Here is a 23,199-nt window from a genome sequence, read left to right as displayed (position 1 = left end):
AATGGTAAGCAATCACATATTTCTATTGTCATATATATACTGCAGAGGCCGTCAAACCCCATCTTATTACCGCTTGATTAAGCCGTTGGAGTGGACAGTTCTGTAGAAGCCAATGAGCTCTCTGAAGAGTTTTGAGTTTGAAATTCCGATGATTAACATAAGAAAAAATTACCTATTGATTCTTGAGTAACCCTGCTGACTCAATTGACCAAATAGCAACGTGACTTGCTAGCGGTTGTTTTTTAATTAAAAATATATTAAAATAATATTTTTTTATTTTTAAAATTTATTTTTGATATAGTATATCAAAATTTAAAATAAAAAAATAAAAAATATTTTTGAAATATAAATATATAAAAACAAAGATGATGAGAATAACAGTGGTTTATATGAGACCAGAAGATTACAAATCTAGAACAAAAGGATTGAAGTTTGAAGCAAGCAGGAGTGGGTGGTCAAAGCCAGGGAACCAGAAGTATAAATCTGAAGCCATCATGTTGACTTTTATGCAAAATGACGCGGTCAAACTTAAGAAACTCGAAAAAGAAAAAAGAAAATCCGAGGTAGAAAGAAGGGATCTTTTGTTGTGTTGTTATTGACTGTTCCTTCCGATACGTTGACAAGTGTGCTCGAGTTGTGACAGCAGTTACCTTTTGTGCATGCTAGCTAGGGATGGGTTTTAGTGCTACAAAACGCCAAAAAGGATTTTACCTGATTTTATTACACTTTACTTGTTTCCTTTGTAATTGTTCCTCCTCTCCATTCTCCCATGATCGAGACTATCATAAATCATGTTATAAAATTCCCATCTCTGCATTCAGTCCATTTTATTTTATTTTTACAATGTTGGAATCATTCCTTTGATTGACAATCACTTGATTCGCAACTTAGAGGCCGTTTGCTATAATTTTCCTTTTATGTTTCTTTTTTTTGTTGTTGATTTTAAAAATTGGAAACTTGTTTGATTTGATGTTTTCTTTTTCTTTGTTTGGTTAGAAAATACACTTAGTTTTAATTAAATACTCATATTATCAAAACTAATGCTTATATTATTTAAATATTAGGGGTTGGTCATTTCCTTACTCGGTACCAAATTGATCTTCTAGCACATTGCTCTCGACCTATCACACCTCAAACCTAGTCTCTACCCAACTCTAAGCACCCTACACCTAACCTTGAGTGCCTAGACCTAATCTCATTTTATTGGCAGCATTAAATCTAACCATTACCTAGCCTTAAATATCATAGACCCAACCTACTTTCAACACAAGGTGTTCTAAATCTAAACCTAGATTCCCCCCTAGTGCCTTGAATTTCATTGTCTTGACTTTGTTTAAACCCATATTGTGCTAAACTTGGACCTAACACAATTCTCAAGCACCCTAGACTAGGTCTTGTTTCGATCTCTAAGTGCTTTGAACTTGATCTTTCCTTGCTCACCATATGCCCGGAATTAGTCATATCCTGACCCTTAACACCTTAAACTAGTTTTGGCTTAACCCATAACATCTCGATCTAATCCTGGATTAATCCTTAGGTTAGTCTAAACTTGGTCTTGATCTAACTTTCAAGCACCTTGAACCTCTTGACTTAAGACCTGATCCAATATATGCTTGTAAGCAACTTGGACCCGGTCTTGACTTGACCCTGGACGTTATGGACTGATCCAAACACGTTTCTTTGATGCCACTTATAACTAATCTTGGCTCAACTCTTAGTTGTACAAAATCATATCCTTGTCACAACTCTTAAGTGTTTGAGACCAAGTCCTGACCTAGTCGTTGATCCTACTAAACTCAGCTTCAGATCTCAAACCTTAAAGGTGTGTTTGGTATTGTGATAACTTTTATTGTTGTAGTTTGAAAAAAAGCTATTTTATAAAAATCACTTTTAGTAAAGTTTGATTTTGTAAAATATATTTTTGGTTAAAACTATAACTTGGACCTGGTCTTGACTTGACCAGGTCTGGCCCATAAATAATGGAGAGTGAATTAATTCACTCTCCACTTTTCACTTTGTAGAACAGTGAAAACAAGGAAATGCAATAGAAGAAGAAAAAGGGGAAGGGGAAGAGCAGGCTACCCTACGCGGCAACGATGTCTGGCTAGCGATCAAAACGGCGGAGGCTAGTGGTGAACTGAAGGAGTTGCTTGGCCGATGGATGGCGATCCTTTTTATCTTTCCTCTATTTCTGCTCTTCTTCCTTCTCTCTTTCTCTTCTACTTTCTAGAGGAATTGTTGAGGTTCTAGGAAGTTTTGAGTTCTCTTCTAACTAAACCAAAATGATGAAAAATGGGATGACTAGCTAGTAATAGGTAAAGAGGATGAGGAAGATGACAAAGCTTGGGAAGTTTAGAACACAGTGTTTGCAACTCAGAAAAAAAACAGCTTAAAGTTGCTTTTTGTTATTCTGCAATTTAAACGTAAATAGTAATAGGTCCTACAAACAGAAACTTATGTTTAAAATGTAACCAAATGATTTATTTTTGTGGTATACTCTAAAAGAAAAAGCATCCACAAAAACAAACACCTACTAAATGGCCCACAACTAACCTTATTTGAATCTTGTCAAAGGTTGATTAGGCCTTGCACATCCTTACTCTAGCTTAGGCATGATCCACTTCCATTTTTTGAACTGAAACTCGACATGACTCCTAAATCATAGGCTGATAGTGTAAAAAACCATTTTTAAAAATTACTTTTTTATATAAAAGTTTTGAGAGCTTGTTGCCAATTTTTATTTTATTGACAAGAAACAAGTTTTCATATCTTACAATATTGTTGACCTGTACTACGATGTGGATTGGATTAAATTTTTTAACATAAAAAGAAACATATAGGTGTTGCTATTGTTTTTCTAGAAAAAAAAAATTAAAATGCATGGGAGTTAACCTAATATGACCTGGTTAACTTGGCGAGTCCTAAAACAATCTGGATGACTAATAAAAAAATAGTTTAACATAAAAAGATTCAAGACGACATTATTTTTAAAAAATAATAAGACGATAATATATTGGATCTGTTTGTGTCAACCTAGATTAACCTCTCATATAAAGAAAAATTAAAACAAGTTATGAATCTCAATTTCCAATTAACCTAATGCTAAAAAAAATTGAAAACAAATCATCTAAAAAAAAATACCTGAGTTAACCAGCCAAATCCTCGACCCAAATCATCAAATTAGGATAACTTCAATGAAAGTAAATCAAAATAAATTATGAAATCTGATTTCTAATCAACCCAATATTAAAGGATAGAATTGAAAAAAAAATCAATCAACAAAAAAAAAAACACAAAAGAATAACTCAAGTCAACTCAGATTAACTCGCGACTTTAGTCATGAAACTTGAATAACCCCATAAAAAGTAATCAAAACAAATTATGAATTCTAATTCCTAATAAAAAGAGTTAATTTTCATCTCTACCCCCTTTTTCATATAAGAACCATTAATTGTACATAAATTAATTTTCATAATTGGATTTGAAAATGTAAAAAAGTAAAGAAAAGAAATACAAAAAGAAACTCAAAAAAGATGTATAAAGACAATAGAGAATAGAGAGAAAATTTTAGTTAGGTATCTTCTAATGAAAGATCTCATCATAAAAATTAATAGAAATAAAAATTATACAATTTAACTTTGAGTTTGGGAGATATATAAAATTGAAGTCTTTAGAATATGGATGGCGAGTTGTCCATCCTATGCTTATTAGATTGTTACCTAGCCTAGAGGTGTTCAAGCTTGATTCCAAGTATAGTGTGGTTAGGCTAGGATCCAAACCTAAGTCCACATGCTTTTGATTTCTCTTAATTTTTGTGTGCAAAATATTTTTAAAACTTAAATTTTTCATTGATGTATACATTCAAATTTCAACTATGATAGTAGAGAATTATAAATCAAAATATAAGATTAAAAAAAAAATTAATGGTAAAGCAATTCATAGCTAACAAGTATATACACACACACTAGTAACAATTAAATTGTATTCAATTAAAAGGAAGTAGTTGATATAATAAAAGGATAAATGCATAACAACATATACAATTCAAATTACAAGATGAATAATATATTGACACTATGAACATTATAAAAAAAATCTAATAAAAAAAAGATTTAAAGGTATTGAAAAAGTTATCAATTAACCAATTAAATCATTTTTAGAAAATAAGCAAAATAGAAGGGAGTATAAAATGTTACTAGTAAAAGGAATGTTTTAATATATATAACCTAAAAAGGAAGTGAGATAAGAAAGAATTTCACATTAATGTACTTAAATGGCCCATTTATTTGAGTTTTAAGATAGATTCAGTATGGACAATTCGGTAAAAGAAGCCATATACTCATAATTTAAATTGCATATATAAATTTATTTATTTTCAAATTTCAATAGGTTAGTCGACCTTCTTCTTCTTCTTATAATGTATATCTTTGATTGTTTAACACCATAAATAGTTCTTTTCTTTGATATATATACATATAGTATTACACATACCTTGAATATAATTAAAAAAAAAAGAGCTATAAATACATTCTTACGACAAAACATCAATAATTCAATATTAATGATTTGGTAAAACAAATTAAAGATTAATTGACTCATTGGTCCCTTAGGAATAATGATATGTAATTCATATCACTCTTCCTTTTTATATTTCTAAAATTATATCAAGCTTTCACGTATGTTTTTTGTTGTTGAGGATGAAGACAAAATGACTAAGATTTGTTTGAGAAAAAATGGACATGTGTGCGGAAATTCAAGGAGTTAATGAATTTTATGTTTCTTGAGGCTTGAAAGTTAAGGAAATATTCTTGATTACAATCATCAATTATGTGAATTTGAATTTGAAATTTTTGAAGATTTAATTGTACCTTTATTTTCTCTTTTATGACTTCAATAAAATAAAATAAAATAAAAGACATTGTTAACACTCAAAATAAATACATTTCTATATGATAGACATGTTATTGATTGATTTAAATAAAATTATCCTATGTGGTTGTCATAGGTGTTACCTTCAAAAGTTATAGTTTTACATCAAACATTAGATGCAATCATTATTCATAATACCAATAAAAATAAGGCTATGCTTTTAAATATCAATTCAAGTTGATAATATTTTAATATTGAGATTTGACAGATCACCTCGTAACCCAAGTCTTGGGTTTTGCATGTTTAAAAACTATATTTTTTAAAAGATTCTAATTAATTGTATGATAAAAAATAAATGCTCACAAAATCGAGCATCAACCTAATATTATGATATTTGTTTGAGGCCGTGATACCCTTATAGAAAGCATAAAAAATAAATAATGAAGCATATTTTCCAATAAATCCAATATCAAATGATGAAATTAAAAAATAATCAATTAAGAAAACTAAAGGACAAAAAAAAAAAAACCAAAGGCACATCAGGTTCAATGAATATACCTATCAAACCCATGAACTGGGTTACTTAGATCAACCTAATAAACTTGCAAACTAAGTCATCGAGTTCACTAAGATTAATAACTTGATTTTTTTTAAAACAATTGCTTATTTAATTATATGATAACAAAAATAAACGATCATAAGATCGAGCACAAACATAATATTAAAATATTTATTTTAAATTGTGATAACCTTATAGAAAATAAAAAACAATAATAATTATGAAATCTAATTCCCAGTAAACCTAATGTTGAATGATAAAATAAAAAAAATTAACCTACTAAACATGTGAATTGGGTCAACCAAAGTTAACCTATAAACCAATAAACTAAGGCAATCCAGGTTAACTCATCAAATTCATAAATTAGTTAATAGACTCTATAAAGTTTAATAACATAGTTTTTTCTAAAACTATTTTTTTTTAACTATATCGTAAGAAAATAAACGATCATAAAATTGAATCCAATAAAAAAAAAAGTTATCTTGCCAAAGCCGCAAACCAACTCATGAACTCCATAAATTTAGTAACTTTTTTTTCCGAAACCATATTTCATTTAACTATATATAAAAAAATAAACAATCATAAAATTAAACAACAATATAATACCAGGATAATTGTTGGACATCATGATAACTTAAAAAAAACAAAACAAAATAAATCATGAAGCATAATTTTCAATCAACTCAGTAACTCAAAATATAAAATAAAAAAGCAATTAAAATGTTTTAGGACTGAATCAAAGAAGTTTTAAAAATCAAGAGTCTAAACTTAAAAAAAAAAAAAAAAAAAAGAGTTCATGGCAAGCGTTTCATACACGCCATTGTATGAGGAAGTCTGTAGACTTTGAGCAGTGTGTGAATACTCATCCTAGCTCCGATCGGCATCTTGTTTGTATTGTTGCCCCTTTTGTTAAAAAAAATGAAGAAATAGAAAAGATGAAGTACCAGACTTGAAAGCCCCTTTTGTTAAAAAAAAATGATGTTTTTTTGTATTAAATTAAAAAAAAAAACTAAAACAGATCAGACAATCACTGTGGATTGTGTCTAAAATCATTGTGGATTGCACTGTTTACATTTAAAATTCATTCTTGCGGCAAGTCTTAGCCAGTTTTGTTTCACTGTTTTTTTATTTATTTTTTTGGGCACGTGGCAGCATCCCTACCATATATCTTTATGTTTTTTTTTAGCAGGTTACAGGTAAAGCTTTTCATCTCTTTGTTTTTTCTGATACAAACACATAGAACGCCTCCCAAACAAATCAAATAACACATTCACAATTCCAGATCTATCTCTTCCCTGATCTGTTTTAGTTTTTTTTTTAATTAAAAAAAAATGCTAAAAGGGCTCAAGGAAACATTGTGCCCACTGTGTGTAATTACTGTGGGCTGGAGCTTAGTGTTTTCTCGCGCTAAGTTGGAATTCATGGAGGGAAGATCGTCTTGGTTTCACTCCAAGATCTCAGTTTGCATTTCAGTTCTCATCAGGAGGTCTGGGCGGAGCTTGCATTTCGTTCACTCAAAAAGAATGGGATCTAGATCCGTAAGTGGTTTTCTTCCTTACTTTATAGAGCTTTGTATGATAGGGAATTTTAGCTCCTCCTTTTTCTTGCTGCTTGGGTCCTCACGGAAAGATTTTGCCCACATCTTTATCCCTTCTTTGTTAGCCCCAGGTAAGTCCACTCTTGCATAGATGGCATCAAAATTGTCTTTCAGATCATACAGCAACTCTGGCCCTTCTTTGACAAAAGGGTGGGGGCGGCCATAAATCTCAGCATCAGCAGCAGCAGCAGCATCATCCTCATCTGAAGGGTATTTATGAGACTGTTTTTTATATACTCACAAGAATCAATCAAAACGATGAAAATGTAAAAAAGAAATATTAGTCACCTGTAGAGGAGAAATCAATGGTGGAGTCTGTATCAGGTTCGGTTGTAGAGGGGAAGCGGGTGGAGGAGAAGAGAAGGAGTTTGAAAAGTTGGGATTTTGATGATATAACTCTGGTTAAAGACAACATGGGTGAAGAAGCCATTGATCGGAGATGAAATGGAGGTTTATAAGAGCTGCTAGGGCTTTTGTTTGGATGTGAGGTTTTCGGTGGGTTAATCGGAAGCAATGCTTGGCAACTGGGAGCAGTGAAGTCAAGGTGGGAAGAAAGGTATTAAGGTGTGGGTGTAGTCAGGTGGACACATGATAAGGTGTGAGCATAGCTTTCATTAGCTCTCCACCATTTGATGGAGTCCTACTATTGATTGATTATCTGATTGATGGTCTAGATATGGACAGATTGTTTGTTCTGCTAAGATCGAGAGATCTAGAAAACAAGAGGCTTCGTTCGTTAAAGCACGGGGCCCCTAGCTAACAAACGCTCACTAAAGGTCATTTTGATTACCGAGCGCGTGTAACTGGTAATATACTGTATTTATTTGTGAATGACATATTGTATTTTAAATTGTTTCAGAAATATGTTAAAATAATTTTATTTTTTTAAATTTATTTTTAATATCATCTTAAAATAACCAAATGATATAAAAAAATAATATAATTTTTTTTAAAAAAAAAAACACAGTTAAATTGCATGCATGACCATTATAGGCATGACATCTTGCCATTATTATTATAGAAAATTATTATAACAAAATCTAAAAGGCATGTGGGATTTATTTTGCAAATCACATTGTGTATTCTCTATTCATATGTATTAGTTATTTACGATGTTTTTTATTCCAAGGTTTTTTTAAAATCAATTTGCCCTTTTTAGACTAAATAGAATGCCAGTTTAAATAAAATCATCAAGGTAGTATAAAATTAAAAAAAAAAAACAAGTGAAAAAAGAAGAAGAAGAAATTAGATGGAGGATTTGAAGTTTGAGGAAAAAATAAATTTGGTTCTTTTTACTGTTTTCAATTATGCATTTTTTATTATATTTTTATGTTTTTTTTTTTAGTAGGTTACAGGTAAAGCTTTTCATCTCTTTGTTTTTTCTGATACAAACGCAGAGAACACCTCCCAAATAAATCAAATAACACATTCACAATTCCAGATCTATCTCTTCCATGATCTGTTTTAGTTTTTTTTTTAATTAAAAAAAATGCTAAAAAGGCTTAAGGAAACATTGTGCCCACTGTGTGTAATTACTGTGGGCTGGAGCTTAGTGTTTTCTCGTGCTAAGTTGGAATTCATGGAGGGAAGATCGTCTTGGTTTCACTCCAAGATCGTCTTGGTTTCACTCCAAGATCTCAGTTTGCATTTCAGTTCTCATCAGGAGGTCTGGGCGGAGCTTGCGTTTCGTTCACTCAAAAAGAATGGGATCCGGATCCGTAAGTGATTTTCTTCCTTACTTTATAGAGCTTTGTCTGATAGGGAATTTTAGCTCCTCCTTTTTCTTGTTGCTTGGGTCCTCACGGACAGATTTTATAATTACATAATATAGATCCCAAAAGGAAAGACCAAGAAATGAAGAGTGAACGGTGGCTTGGATTTCATGATGGCTTAGGCTAAAAGGGAAAGGGACTTTATTCTACAGAGACGTCGCCGCCACCAGAAAATCTGGCTTGCTTGATTTTAGGAGTCCTTTCTTCTGGGTTGTATGTGTTCTCAGTATGCTACATTAAATGCAACGCCCACTTGGTTAGATTTGATTGAGAGAGCAGGTGAGTTTATTTGTGATTAGTAATTTGGTCAGATTTTGTATATTATTGTAGTGATTGACTGACCAGTTTTGGTTTTTTTAAAATTAATTTAATTTTTAGTTTGCTTTTTTGCAAAATATATCACTTGACAGTGAAGCTTTGTTTGTTAGGGGCTTGGCATGGGATTAAAAAGTCTTTTTGTGGTTCTTATTTATACATCTGCTTGCATTTCTTTGTGCTGGTATTTTTTTTCCCCCCCAAGAATTAAGGTGTTGACATGCATTTGGATGTCTTAGTTGAGATAGTTGAGAGTGGGTTGGTTCAGCATGCTGATGAAAGGAGAAGAGAAGTATGGTTTTAAGTTGTTTCAGCTGACAGACATTTAATGCACGTCAAGGTTGGCATGTTGCTGCCATTGTGATGTGCAGTGTTTTTCTCGAGTGGGAAATGTGGAGACAAAGTGAGGGGGCTGATTTGTTAGTTTGATTCTGACTTGGGTAGGTGATGGGTTGTCCTATTGGAATATTTTTTAAGAAATCTATTTCATATTTGGTCATTTTTTCTTGAGCGGGAAATGTGGAGACAAGGTGGGGGGGCTGATTTGTTAGTTTAATTCTGACTTGGGTAGGTGGTGGGTTGTCCTGTTGGAATATTTTTTAAGGACTCTATTTCATATCTGGTCATAGCAATCACATTTGTTTTGTGACATCCAGTTGCTTGCTTTGTATCATGTTGGTAGGCATGTATTTTCCTTTTTTCCTGCAAAGATATATAATGCTTTAAGCTCTGCTTTTGGGTGTGGTGGCTCCTAACTTTTTCCCTGTGTTATACTATGACAAAGGTTAGTTTTTTAAGATTATTCTCTACTTTTTCTCAGCTTTAGTTTCAAATCAATTTGGGTCGCAAGTTATGAACTTTGTGCTTAGAGGTTTGTTTAGACATGTCAATACTTTTTTCCAACTTTTTCCTTTCATGTGAAAGCCAGATTTCTTAATTGTTGCTTTGCTGTATTTTTAAGATTTTGCTCCTTTTAGTTGTCTTTAATTTTTTTTAGTTTTGTTGAATGATTATTTGTAGCATTATTTGTTGTCTTTTTTGTTATTAGTACTATACCAATTCTTATGCCCCAGTAATATTTGACTATAAACATTCAGCAAATCAAATTTAATAGCATTAGCCCCAAGGACACTCCAAGCACAAAATTACCTTAGCCTTCTCCCAGCCCCCAAACAATTTCATGTAATATTTGTGTTTGGTGGGATATAAATGAGGGGGGTTAAAAGAAAAAAAGGACAAATATGTTCCCAAAATGGTTCGTGTATTTGGGCTAGAAAAAACAGAGCCTAATCTTCTAGAACATTTAACATTGTTTGGGCATGGAAGCCTGCAGAGTTTGACAATTGTGTTGCATGCTTTAGGGAATTTAAAAAAATAGCAGCTGAATGGAAAGACCATTGAATTTTCATAGAGTTTTAGCAAAAACCCTCATTATAATCTTTCACAGCCTTTTTTTTTTTTTTAAACTCCTTTTCATAATCCTGGACTAGAAGTCTAGCATAAAAAAAAAAAAGATTTTTTTTATACTTGAGAGTTTTTTTTGCTCTAATCCATTTGGTCTTTTTAAATTGGGCAAGGGCTGTCAATGTGGCATTGTTTTTTTTTTTTTTTTTTTTTTTTCGATTTCAAGTAACTACAACTCCCCTTATTGTTTTCATTTGCTTATGTGGTTTTGTTTTGTTTGTTTTTTTTCCTTTTCCTATCATCTTATATGTATAAGTTTGAATGGGTTCATGTTTTTTTTTTTTCAGTTTACTAAAAAGGTAATGTGTGTGAGTTGTATTGTGTTCTCTTCTTTCCTTTGTAACATGATCAGCATAATGCATACATTATGTAATAACATTTTTTTCCTGCACTATGTTCAATGTTTCACTACAAAGCCTTAGGTGGTTCATTGTTTGTTAAGCTTCACGTTGTTTTGGTTCCCTTTTAAAAAATTGTTATTTGAGATGGGGCATTTGAAGTTGATTGGTGGCTTCAGATATGAAGAAAAACAATTTGTTTGTGGTTTTTTTCCATCTGGATTTTAGGTGCTAATTTGGCTGATTAGTGGATTTGTGCATCTGAAAATGTTTGTTTTGCAGGTTGCTTTATTTTGTGTGGATTTTCTCAAAATGTTTAATCATGTAGGCTATTGATTTTGCTATCCACTTTCAGGAATGTTTGACAAGGTATTTTCATGCCTTTTTTTAATTAAACAGTGTTCTGGTTCTTAGTTGTTTCATTCTTTCTTACAGCTATTTTTCTACTAAATTTTTTTTTAGAATATGTTTGTTGTTTGTTGAAAGAAAAGGCTTAAGTTTAAGTTTATGTCAATTGCTTATTCTTTTGTTTGCATGATAGCTTGAGAATTAGGGTGTTGTTTTGCTCTGCTAGAAATATATGTTTGCTGATATGTGTTTTGTGTTTTTTTTTTTAAGGTGTTTGCTTTGAATTCATGGTTAGTGATTATGTGTTTTAAAAAAGAGTTGATTGAACTCATGTTAGAGGTTATTTAAAAGAGATGCATTCGAAATGAAATATGCTTAAGAATAAAAAATAATAATATGTTGAAGATTTTTCCATTTGGGTATTAATTGCTAGGTTAACTGATGAAATAATTTAGGGAATCAATGTTATTGCTTCTATGCTTCAAAACAAAGAATTAAATTGTTTTTTTTATTTGACATGGTAATTTAAGGTGTTGTATGTTGAATTAAGAATTTTTGGCATGTTGTTTTATATTTCCATGGCCTATGAATTAAATTATATATAGTTAGCAATTAAATTATCACTTTAAATTTTAGTGTGTATGATTTCTGCCTGAAATGGTTTACAACTTTATGCTTAACCATTATTGTTTTATTGGGTTCTATTTTCTCTCCACGAATATACATTGCTCATTTCAAGATCTTTCAATTCAATTACATATGATTGCTGGCTGCTTTTGTTTTCAACAAAACTTGCATAAAGAAAATTCTCTTTCTGAAATTATGCTGTTAATTACCATGAGTTTAATTAATTTTAGTTGCATGTAATTGGTGGCTGAATTATCATTTTCAATTTAATTGCATATAATTGGTGGCTGATTTGGTTTTCAACAAGATTTTGGTTGGAAAAAAAATTATTCATTTGGTATCAACTCTGTTTATTGTAGCAAATTCCACTCACTTTCTTTATTGTTGCATTTGCTTCTTTCCATTGCAACAACTATCATTTTTGCAGCCAAATGAATACATTTTTCATAAATATTTGCTTTCAATTTTCATAATCGCATGTCTTTTTTTATTGTTGTTATTGTCCATCTCTCAAGTTTAAATTTGCTTGGTGACTTTCTATTTTTAAACATTTGTTGCAAGCATGCTATTCCAATTAGTGTTGAACTATCTCTAGGTTGCAGAGAGCTGTAACACCACATTTTTCCTGTGTCACTCAAGCTACAACTGCACCATTATTTTCAGACTTCACCTTTTTTTTGCCTGCAACTTTTGTTGCTGTATTTTTCTTTTTTCATTTTTATGTTTGTTTTTTTACAAATTAATTCGTTTTTTTTTTTGAAATATTAGAAATATATTGAGGTATTAGAAATATATTGAATTTCTTTATTGATAAAGTATTAGAAATATATTGACATAAAGGTAAAAAGACAAGTGCATGACATGATCATCTATTTTCAAGAACAAAAGATTGTGCTCCATAGGCTGTAAAAGCACATATGCCAAATAAATACATGTTTGTGATTTAAATATTACTTTGTCCATGCAAAATTAATGTAACCCATCATTATATAAAAACACCAACTCTATACTAAAACCCATCATTATTTAAATATTACTTTGTCCATGCAAATTTTTTTTTATATATTTTGGGTCATATTTTTATAGTTGAGAGTTTTTTGCTCTAATCCATGTGGTCTTTTTAATTGGCAAGGGTTGTCATGTGGCATTGTTTTTTTTTTTTTTTTCATTCCAGTAACTACAGCTCCCCTTATTGTTTTCATTTGCTTATGTGGTTTTGTTTGTTTTTATTTTTATTTTCCTGTCATCTTATATGTATGCCTTTGAATGGGTTCCATGTTTTTTTTTTTTTTCCAGTTTACTAGGTAATGTGTGAGTTGTATTGTGTTCTCTCATTTCTTTGTAACATCATCAGCATAATGCATACATTATCTAATAACATTTTTTTCCTGCACTATGTTCACACAAAGCCTTAGGTGGCTTCATTGTTGTTAAGCTTCACGTTGTTTTGTTCCCTTTTAAAAAAATTGTTATTTGAGATGGGGCATTTGAAGTTGATTGGTGCTTCAGATATGAGAAAAACAATTTGTTTGTGGTTTTTTTCCATCTGGATTTTAGGTGCTAATTTGGCTGATTAGTGGATTTGTGCATCTGAAAATGTTTGTTTTGCAGGTTGCTTTATTTTGTGTGGATCTTCTCAAAATGTTTAATCATGTAGGCTATTGATTTTGCTATCCACTTTCAAGGAATGTTTGACAAGGTATTTTCATGCCTCTTTTTTTAATTAAACAGTGTTCTGGTTCTTAGTTGTTTCATTCTTTCTTACAAGCTATTTTCTACTAAATTTTTTAGAATATGTTTGTTGTTGTTGAAAGAGCTTAAGTTAAGTTAGTCAATGCTTATTCTTTGTTTGCATGATAGCTTGAAATTAGGGTGTTGTTTTGCTCTGCTGGGAAATATATGCTTGCTGATATGTGTTTTTTTTTTTTTTTAAAGGTGTTGCTTGAATTCATGCTTAGTGATATGTGTTTAAAAAAAGAGTTGATTGAACTCATGTTAGAGGTTATTTAAAGAGATGCATTTCGAAATGAAATATGCTTAAGAGTAAAAAATAATAATATGTTGAAGATTTTTTCATTTGGGTGTTAATTGCTAGGTTAACTGATGAAATAATTTAGGCAATCAATGTTATTGCTTCTATGCTTCAAAATGAAGAATTAAATTGTTTATTGATTTGACATGGTAATTTAAGGTGTTGTATGTTGAATTAAGAATTTTTGGCATGTTGTTTTATATTTCATTGGCCTATGAATTAAATTATATATAGTTAGCAATTAAATTACGACTTTAAATTTCAGTGTGTATGATTTCTGCCTGAAATGGTTTAATACTTAGATAAAAAAGAAATCATTACAATTATATATGTGCATATGTTGCTTAAACAATTGCAATAAATATGGTTACTTTCTTGGTGAATGCTGTAAATTAAAGTCATCCCAGAGGTTGGGGAACCATGACACCAATTCCTGATACATGATATGCACAATGGATGATCCACATTCAGGCAGGGCTGCAATCCTTCTCTTAGGTGTTGTAGGCTTTGAAAGCACACCATCCATGCATACACTGCACTCAATTTCTTCACTACGTTTTAATGCCACAACAAACTTTTGTTTTGTTTCTTCTCACATGATTTCAAATGCTCCCCTCTTTCATCTTCCATGAAGGAATAATCACAGCAATGTGATGCTGGAGTATTTTTAGAAAAAAACTTTTTCTTTTTCTTTTTTTCAGTTTAGGATTTTTATTGCTTTGAAAAAGGTTTTATAATGACTACATAAACTGTATATACAATAATGTAAAAAAAAAAAATGGACAATTTTTATATCTTGCTTCATCCACGCATTTAACTTCATCTACTACATAAATGTTCACATAATTTTCAACCCTCAATTGCATTTATAACACAAAACAAAAAAAACCAAAAACATTTTTGTGAAAAGCTATTTAACATGTCCAAAAAATACAAACAACAATGACTTGGGTTTTTTGTCTTTACATAATTTTTTTTATTGACTTTACATTGCAGAAAAACTAGCAATTCCTCTACAAATGACTTGGATTTAGATTCCTATAGCAAGAACATGGAGAGGAATCTGGCAGCTTATTTCCACTTTTGATGTTGTTTATAACTTAATCTATATTATCATGACTGTTGCCTCTGTAATTTTGATATAATTTGGAAACAACAATGTCCTTTAAGTGCTCAGCAATCTGGCAGCTTATTTGCATTTTGTTGTTGTTTATAACTTTATCTATATTATCAAACCTTTGATACTATACCTAGCTGCAGTTCTTTTTATCATTGGATAGCAATTATTATTTTTCATGCATGTTATGCTTATTTTGGTAAAAAACTGCATTTTCATTCATAACCTAAAATCGCCCGTAGCAAAGCACAGGCAGTCAAACTAGTTGTTTCTAAATTTGGTCAATTTCTTTTAAATTTCATAGAAATACCAAAATTGATTTCTTTTTATGAAATCAAGTAACAATCCAATGCATGAGAATTTGTCTAAATCCTTATCACTATATAAAAATAAAATTAAAACAAATTATCAAATCAAAATCTCAACAAACACACAACCCAATGATTAAATAAAAAAAACAATAACAAAAAAAAAGATCAAAATAAAAATAAAAAACACACTATGAATTATTATTATAATTTACAATATAATGGGTTTTGGTGAATAATGCTTTTTCCACACCTTTTTTTTTTTAATGAGAGATTTATTATACAATCTAGTATATGTCTTTTTTTATAATTATTTTAAATTTTATTAAATCATCAAATTTGGGTTTTCTTATCATAACTTGATTTTGAAAGTTGGTTTACATTGTTTCCTTATGTGATTACAACTTTTACGTCTTGGATTATTTAATTTACAAAGTTTCGATATTGTTTTCTTCACTATTTTTCTTAGCATAGTTAACATTTATTCTTATTTCTTGCTAACCTTTTCTCATCTTAAACGAAACTTTATTTGTTAGAGTTTTTGTTGGATATTATGTATGAAATTCCTATTAGGAGAAATATTTATATTTTCCTATTTAGTGTATGATTTTTTATTTGGTGGAAGTTCTTCTTTAGTGTGAATTTTTTGTGCATCAAGTAGTTTATATAAAAAAGACTAAAGTTTTATTTATTTTTGTGTTTTAAAAGTATTTTTTTATAAAAAAAAAATTAAAATTTTTTTATTTTAAATTAATATTTTTTGATATTTTTATATTATTTTGATATGCATGCTAAAAATAAATTTTTAAAAAATAAAAAAAATATTATTTTAATATATTTTTAAATAAAAAATATTTTTAAAAAAATCCCAAACACCTTCTAAATTGTATGAAAAATTTGACTTTGCCCCAAGAATAATATAAGACAGTGGAAGGCTACGAGGGTGAAAGATGCCCTTGTCTTCTTGAAGGCTTCCTAACTTTTATAAACTAAAATAATGCTCCTTTCTGATTCTCCTTCTCTCTATCATAGAAGAAATTCGACTCCTTACAGTTGCATAAATTAATTCAAGCACCGATATTTAATAAAGAATCATCCTTGTAATAAAACAAATATTTTTTTTGAATAAAAAAAGTAATTAAAAGTGTTAATTCAATTTATTTTTATGGGTATACCAGATTTAATATTTTATTTTAAATATAGAAATTATAATAAATTATTAATTAAATTTAAATTAAATATAGACTACGAAATTAAATGTTGAATGAAACCGTAATAATTTACTCTGTAATTTCTGTTGGATGAATGGAATAGAATCATTCGTCGGAGAAGCAAAGCAAGCATCACTAACGTAACTGGAGGAGGAGGGGGAGGGATGTCCCTAAACTACCCTCACTCAACCATCAAATTTACTCACACCTTCTTCTTCCCTTCCCAATCCAATGGACGCGTCAATCCAAATAACTCTGCCACCAGTATCGTCTCTCTCCTCTTCAACTCTTTCTTTTCTCAACAGTGAACAAGATCTCAGCCGAGCACGAAGCTATATCGACGAGCTTCAATCTCAGTGTTTCGATTTAGACCGAACCCTAATCGACCTCAATTCCAGACTCCATTCCACTCTCCTCTCTTACGCTTCCTTCTCCGATGGAATTCATCTCCTTTTCGATGATGCCACTTCCAAGTTGACCGATCTACGTTCTTTCACTTGCCCCCCACCGCTTTCTTCTTCTCTATCACCATCAGGTTCGCTTTCAGTTTCAATCCTTTGTTGTTGTCTATTTTTTGCTTTTTAATTTTCTGTATCTATGGTATTTTTTGTTGAGAATTGTTAATGTTTAGATGGACAAGGAAGGAAGGAGGGGATATTGGGCGAGGCACTACCAGCGCTGGCCAAGGAGGTGGCTCGAGTCGAAACGGTTCGGGTCTACGCGGGTCAGTTTTGTTTTTTATTTCTGAAATAAATGAGTAAATGTTGCTGTTAAGTATTCCAAGATTTTGCTGCTTGATTGCTTCATACTTGTGGTTCACACCCGATTGAAGTATTTTGTCTATGTTTCTCAAAATGGAGGGTTTATATTCTGCTGTTTCCTGATGATTCCCCGAATAGGCTTTATGTATTTTTCTTGCACAATTGGAGGATGAGTTGTTTTCTGTGGCAACTCTACATTGCACAGCACGCTCTCTAGTTTACCTAACATGGGAATGGATTTTGATGGATACTCACAGTTTCCTACATGGTTTTGTGAATTTAAAGGTGAATTGGTCCTATTATCCTCAAATGACCAATCCTCTTCACCTTTTCTTATGTTGATAGCAACATCAAAATCAGTTAGTACTTCTTGCTTCCTTGGTATTTTTTTTTGTTTCCTCGTTTCTCTTTTAATCTTATGGCATGGTGGAGGCTCTTTTGAGTGCTGAATGTGGGATGTAATGAAGTTCATGTGCACGAGTTAACAATCATATGAATTTACCAGGCCATCTTTCTTTACATGTGTTGTGTTTCCTACCATTTGCTCATCTCCCCTTTATTGTAGCTATACTTAATTGTTTGTAAGTGTCATAATCACAAAGAAATTAGCTAAATTATGGAAAGATAAATTAAATTTTTATGATGCATTAATTGAGTCCATTTAACAGTTTGTAATCACTTGTTATGAAGTGAATAATATTATTTCTTGACGGTAACACTGTGTTTTTTAAGTTGTAATTGTACAATAATATTATTAAAAGCATAATTACAGTATAATTAATTAAGCTACCGGGTGGTAAGATAAATCATAATGATACAATAAACAAAAATATTTATTAGTTGGTAACTTACTATGTTTATAATGCCTTAAAAACCATAGAAATTGCCAATATTAAGATATTGAACCGGACATGTCCTAAACCAAAAATATACTGGTGCTTGCTATGGTTACTTGAAGGCGTAAAATTATAGTGCCTTTAAGTTTATGAAATAATAATTGAAGTCCCTATACAATAAGTGTAGTTATTTATTAGTTTGTATTTACTTAATTTTTTTTTTTTTTGGCAACAAATAATTTTTTTCTTCTCTAAGGTAATAAAGAACTTTTCTATTAAAATTATACTTAATTTTTTGTAACTATCACAATTACAGAGCTATTAGCTAAATAATTTTATGATGCATTCGAAGAATCTACTTAACTGTTTGTAATCGCTTATTACAAAATGAACAATATTTATTTTCTTTTGAAAGGTAACAATATAATTTTTGAGTGATAATTGTGTTACAATATTAGCACCTAGCATTATTACGGGGTTACCAGTCAAGTTATTGATTGATAATATAACTTATTGCAATAGAATAAATAAAAGTATTTAATAATATGTAATTTGAAAGCACAGTAATTGTAATGCCTTCAAATAAATATAGAAATGACCCTAATATAATATACTGGAACCCTTTTCAAGTCAAATACATTTTGGATTGCCGAATGCCATCTCACCTACTTTTTCCTATTCACAAGGAGTTTTTTTTTTTTTTTGAACACTTGCAAATGAAGGAAAGCAGTTGTCTCTGAACTTTGAAAAATTAAAAAATCTGCCCCTTAACTACGAACTTCAGAGTTCTTTTTGCCACCTTTCCTTTTATCTTTTGTAGAAATAGTTATAAAAATGCCCCTTCTATTGCTTAAATTTATTTGTGACTATTAACATTTACAAAAAACTTTTTTTTTAATTTATTAGTAATTATTAAGATTTATGAGAAATAAAAATAAAAAATTAAAGAAAAAGCATGTGGTTAAAATTTGTCAGTTTTCTCAACAACTTTCTTGCACCTTTCAGAGACGGCATTGAAACTTGATACATTGGTTGGTGATATTGAGGATGCGGTATCTTCTACAATGAACAGAAAACTAAGGAAGCATTCTTCCACACAGAGTGTAGAAGTGAGCAGTCTTTAATTAAATATAATGTAAATAATGCTGCAAATAACTTTTTATTGCATCATTTTAAAAAAAAAAAAATTTACATTTGCAGGAAATGCGCCTGCTTGCTATTGAAAGACTCGGACATTCAGAAGATGTTTTAATTTCTGTTACAGAGACACACCCTCAGTGGACAAGTCTTGTATCAGCAGTTGACCACAGAATAGATAGAGCTCTTGCCACATTAAGACCCCAGGCAATTGCAGATCACCGATCACTTCTTGGATCCCTAGGATGGCCACCTCCACTTTCCACTTTGACGTCCTCAAACCTTGATTCTGGAAAATCAGCTGAAGTCTCCAATCCTCTTTTCACAATGCAAGGGCTTCTTAAACAACAGTACTGTGAAAACTTTCTTGCTTTGTGTCACTTGCAGGAGCTGCAGTGGCGGAGAAAATCACGGCAACTTGAGGGTCACAACAGGAAAGTGGCCCTGCAGCAACCACTTTGGGCAATCGAAGAACTTGTGAATCCTATTTCAATTGCATGCCAAAGACATTTTTCAAAGTGGATTGATAAGCCAGAATTCGTTTTTGCTCTTGTCTATAAGATTACCAGGGATTATGTCGACACTATGGATGAATTATTGCAACCACTGGTTGATGAAGCAAGGTTAGTGGGTTACAGTTGCAGAGAAGAATGGATTTCAGCAATGGTAACCTCTTTAATAACATACTTGGCAAAAGAGATATTCCCCAAGTATGTTGCTGAACTGGATGGGGAGAGCGTTAGTGGTGTTCAATCGAAGGCTAGATTTTCTTGGCTTCATCTTGTTGATCTTATGATTGCTTTTGATAAACAGATTCAGTCTCTGGTAACGCATTCTGGAATTTCGCTTTCCCTTCAGGACGATGGCAACCTGCAGAAGATTTCTTCTCTATCAGTCTTCTGTGATCAACCTGACTGGCTTGATATATGGGCAGAAATTGAACTTAATGACACACTTGAGAAGCTAAAACCTGAGGTTGATGATGAGAGAAACTGGACAGCAAAAATTGAAGGTGCTCTTTTATCTGGTTTTGAAAGTTACAAATCTCCTGCAGTTTCAAGTGCCTTTGTTCGGCGACTTTTGTTGGTAGTTGATCGATGCCGATCACTGCCTAACACCTTTTTGAGGTCAAGGTTTCTGAAAATGGCTGGTGGGTCTATCACGCAACGATATTTGGATTGTTTGCTACTCAGGTGCCAAGAAGCTGAAGGACTGACTGCATTAACAGATGACAATGGATTAATCAAAGTTGCAAACTCTGTTAATGCTGCTCACTACTTTGAATCTGTTTTGAAGGAATGGTGTGAGGACACCTTTTTTCTTGAATTGGGATTTGATCACAGCAAGCAACTGGGAATAGGGATTAATGATAATAGTGGTTTGGCGGGGCGAATTGATGGACCTGTTGGTTGTGTTTTTGATGAGGAGATAAAGAAGTTGGAAAATTTTAGAAAAGAGTGGGTTGAAAGGATATCAGTCGCTGTTTTGAGGGGATTTGATGCTAGGTGCCGAGAATATATGAAAAACAGGAGGCAGTGGCAAGAAAAGGGTGAAGAAAGCTGGACAATCTCCAAAAATTTAGTCGGGGCTCTAGATTATTTGCAAGGGAAGATGGCAGTAGCAGAAGAAAATTTGAACCGGATAGATTTTGTTGGTGCCTGGAGAAGTTTGGCAGCCGGGGTTGACCACTTGCTTTTTAATGGCCTTCTTATGAGCATGGTGAAGTTTCATGATGCTGGTGTTGAAAGGCTTAATTGTGATATGGAGATTTTGTTTGGAGTATTCAGGGCTTGGTGCCTGAGGCCTGAAGCCTTCTTTCCTAAAACCAGTGATGGCTTGAAGTTGTTAACAATGAGGGAGGAGCAGCTCCGAGATACTATCTCAGGAGGAGGGAAAAGGATGAAGGAGAACGGCATTATCCATTTGAATGTAGCAGAGGCAGAGAAGATACAAAACAAAAGAGTATTTATGAGTTAGAGGATGGAAAATCAAAATCCATGTTAATTTTATCCACCTGGGGTGTAGCATGTTCCGAATAAAACAGGAAGCAGGTTGGTTCGAGTCTATTAATGGAATTGGCATTTTTTTTTTTATATTCATTTTTTATTGAAACTACATGTGGTTTTCTTAGTTTAGGGTAAATTTTAGTTTGCTTATCTAAGGTTTATGTATTATCTTAATTTTACTTGAAATAATATATGCATTTGTTTCAATTATCCTTCATAAATCTCAAATCTGTTTCAACATCAATTTCCATCATGTATGGTAACAAAAGTCTATAAATCAACCACATGTGAGAGTCATACGTGTGGTTGCTTTTAATTTATTATGTGGTTTTTTAATTTCAAAATTGTTTGAACAAATTTAAAAGAAAGAAAGCAATAATAAGTTTTGAAATCCAGCTTCATCTAATAGTTTGATCTAGGACTTGATTTATCTAGCACTATAACCGAGTCAAGTTTAAAAAAAACAAGGTAAAACTGGGGATGACTTGACAAGTTGATTCGGTAAGATTCGATTAAAAATTTAGTTATAATTTATTGATTTTTATTTGATTTTTTTAATTAAAACGATGTTATTTTTATTTTTTATTTAAAAAAAAATTAACCTGAACGGTCTGGTTAAAACCTGAAATTCAGATCTTAAACTAGGTCAGGAAGATGGCAAGGAGAGGGCATGAAGAAGAAACATATTGAATTGAGAAAAACTAAACTTGACTTGAAATTTTCTTCTTAAATTTATTTTCTTTTTTTTTTCCTTGATGATTAAAAATCCTAGTTTACTGTTTATAATTTTTTTTTTAAGAGCCAAATATATCTTGTTTTCAATATATTCTCTCTTTTTTGTGATGAACTCTATTGTTTATGTTAGGATATTTGGGTTAATTAAAACGAAACAAAGCTTTTGTTTGGTGGAATTCAAGCAACCCATAATTAAAACCTTAGGAGGATAAAATGAATTTTATCCTAAATTAAAACCAACCATATTTAAGAGTCACACATGTGAAGGTACACACACCTCTCACGTGTAAAGGCTTCCGTTAATACAGATTGACCTATGCAGCAAATTTAAAATTTATAAGGGATTAATTGAAACAAACAAAAGTTTTAAATGAAATTGAAACAACACATAAATCTATGTTAGGAGGAAAATTTGAAATTCTCCCTTTTAAAAATAATAATATATAAAGTCATTGACTAACTAATCACGTTATAAGTGATAATGAGCATTACAAAACAACTAGTACATGATTTTAATTATTTTTTATAAGAACTGAAATATATTTTTGAGAAATGCAATAACCAAAAAATATTCTACAAAAATCTTATTTGTAAAAAAATTATAGCATAAGGACTGAAATCACTTTTTCCAAACTTAAAGGACAAAATGAATCATTTCACCATATAAAATTGCATGATAAGTTAATTATAAACTAGTCCCTTTAGGTTAGCAAAGTAAATCATTTAGTCTCTCTATTATGATAAATTATTTAGTACTTGATTGAAGTTGACTATAATGGCTTAATTTTAATTTTTTTTAATGAGATTGAGACTTCCTTTTAATTCCCAAATTGAAAATGAAAATAGGAATTGTATAAAAAAATTCTTTAATTTAAAAATAAATGGTAACCTTGTTAATAGAACATGTTAGAATGATTGAGGTCTTTTCTAATAGTGCGAGCAATATTCTTAGCCAAAACTCTTAGATTAATATTGAGTGGTAACTCTACTTTCTTTACCCTTACCTTTTTCTTTATCATCTAAATATCGACGTGAAAATAACGATAACTATGTATTTTGATAAATGGTTATCTAGTACAAACTGAACCTATTTAGTTTTTTTTTACTATCTCCTTTTAGTATGACCTATAAATAAGAGTTTGAACTACCTTTTTAAGCCAAAGCAAT

The 23,199-nt window shown here is 31.2% G+C and overlaps 1 protein-coding gene and 1 long non-coding RNA gene across 3 annotated transcripts; both read left to right on the top strand.

Moving 5' to 3' along the window:
* The first annotated feature begins 8,634 nt into the window (after nucleotides 1-8,634).
* LOC118033369 (uncharacterized) lies at nucleotides 8,635-15,190 on the top strand. Of its 2 annotated transcripts, XR_012168095.1 has the most exons (5): nucleotides 8,635-8,743; nucleotides 8,857-9,076; nucleotides 11,197-11,283; nucleotides 13,501-13,588; nucleotides 14,918-15,190. It is a non-coding gene; the product is annotated as an uncharacterized lncRNA (long non-coding RNA). The 2 variants fall into 2 exon arrangements; XR_004684847.2 differs by lacking the exon at nucleotides 11,197-11,283.
* Nucleotides 15,191-16,603: 1,413 nt separating this feature from the next.
* Nucleotides 16,604-21,384, top strand: LOC118033370 (RINT1-like protein MAG2). Its single transcript, XM_035038325.2, has 4 exons — nucleotides 16,604-17,092; nucleotides 17,189-17,281; nucleotides 19,160-19,263; nucleotides 19,355-21,384. Exons 1-4 carry the CDS (start codon nucleotides 16,789-16,791, stop codon nucleotides 21,266-21,268), a joined length of 2,415 nt encoding a protein of 804 aa, XP_034894216.1. The 5' UTR covers nucleotides 16,604-16,788; the 3' UTR covers nucleotides 21,269-21,384.
* Nucleotides 21,385-23,199: the final 1,815 nt, after the last annotated feature.

This window comes from Populus alba, chromosome 15 (genome assembly GCF_005239225.2).
Source record: "Populus alba chromosome 15, ASM523922v2, whole genome shotgun sequence".
Lineage (NCBI taxonomy): Eukaryota > Viridiplantae > Streptophyta > Magnoliopsida > Malpighiales > Salicaceae > Populus > Populus alba.
Note: the sequence above shows the minus strand (reverse complement) of the source record. Positions and strands in the feature narration are given on the sequence as shown.

What these genes read in the sequence shown, in the direction of transcription:
- LOC118033370 (XM_035038325.2), top strand. Translation starts at nt 16,789, where the DNA reads ATGGACGCGTCAATCCAAATAACTCTGCCACCAGTATCGTCTCTCTCC. An exon ending in TTCTTCTCTATCACCATCAG is followed by an intron (nt 17,093 to 17,188) that starts GTTCGCTTTCAG and finishes GTTAATGTTTAG; the next exon opens with ATGGACAAGGAAGGAAGGAG. An exon ending in AACGGTTCGGGTCTACGCGG is followed by an intron (nt 17,282 to 19,159) that starts GTCAGTTTTGTT and finishes TGCACCTTTCAG; the next exon opens with AGACGGCATTGAAACTTGAT.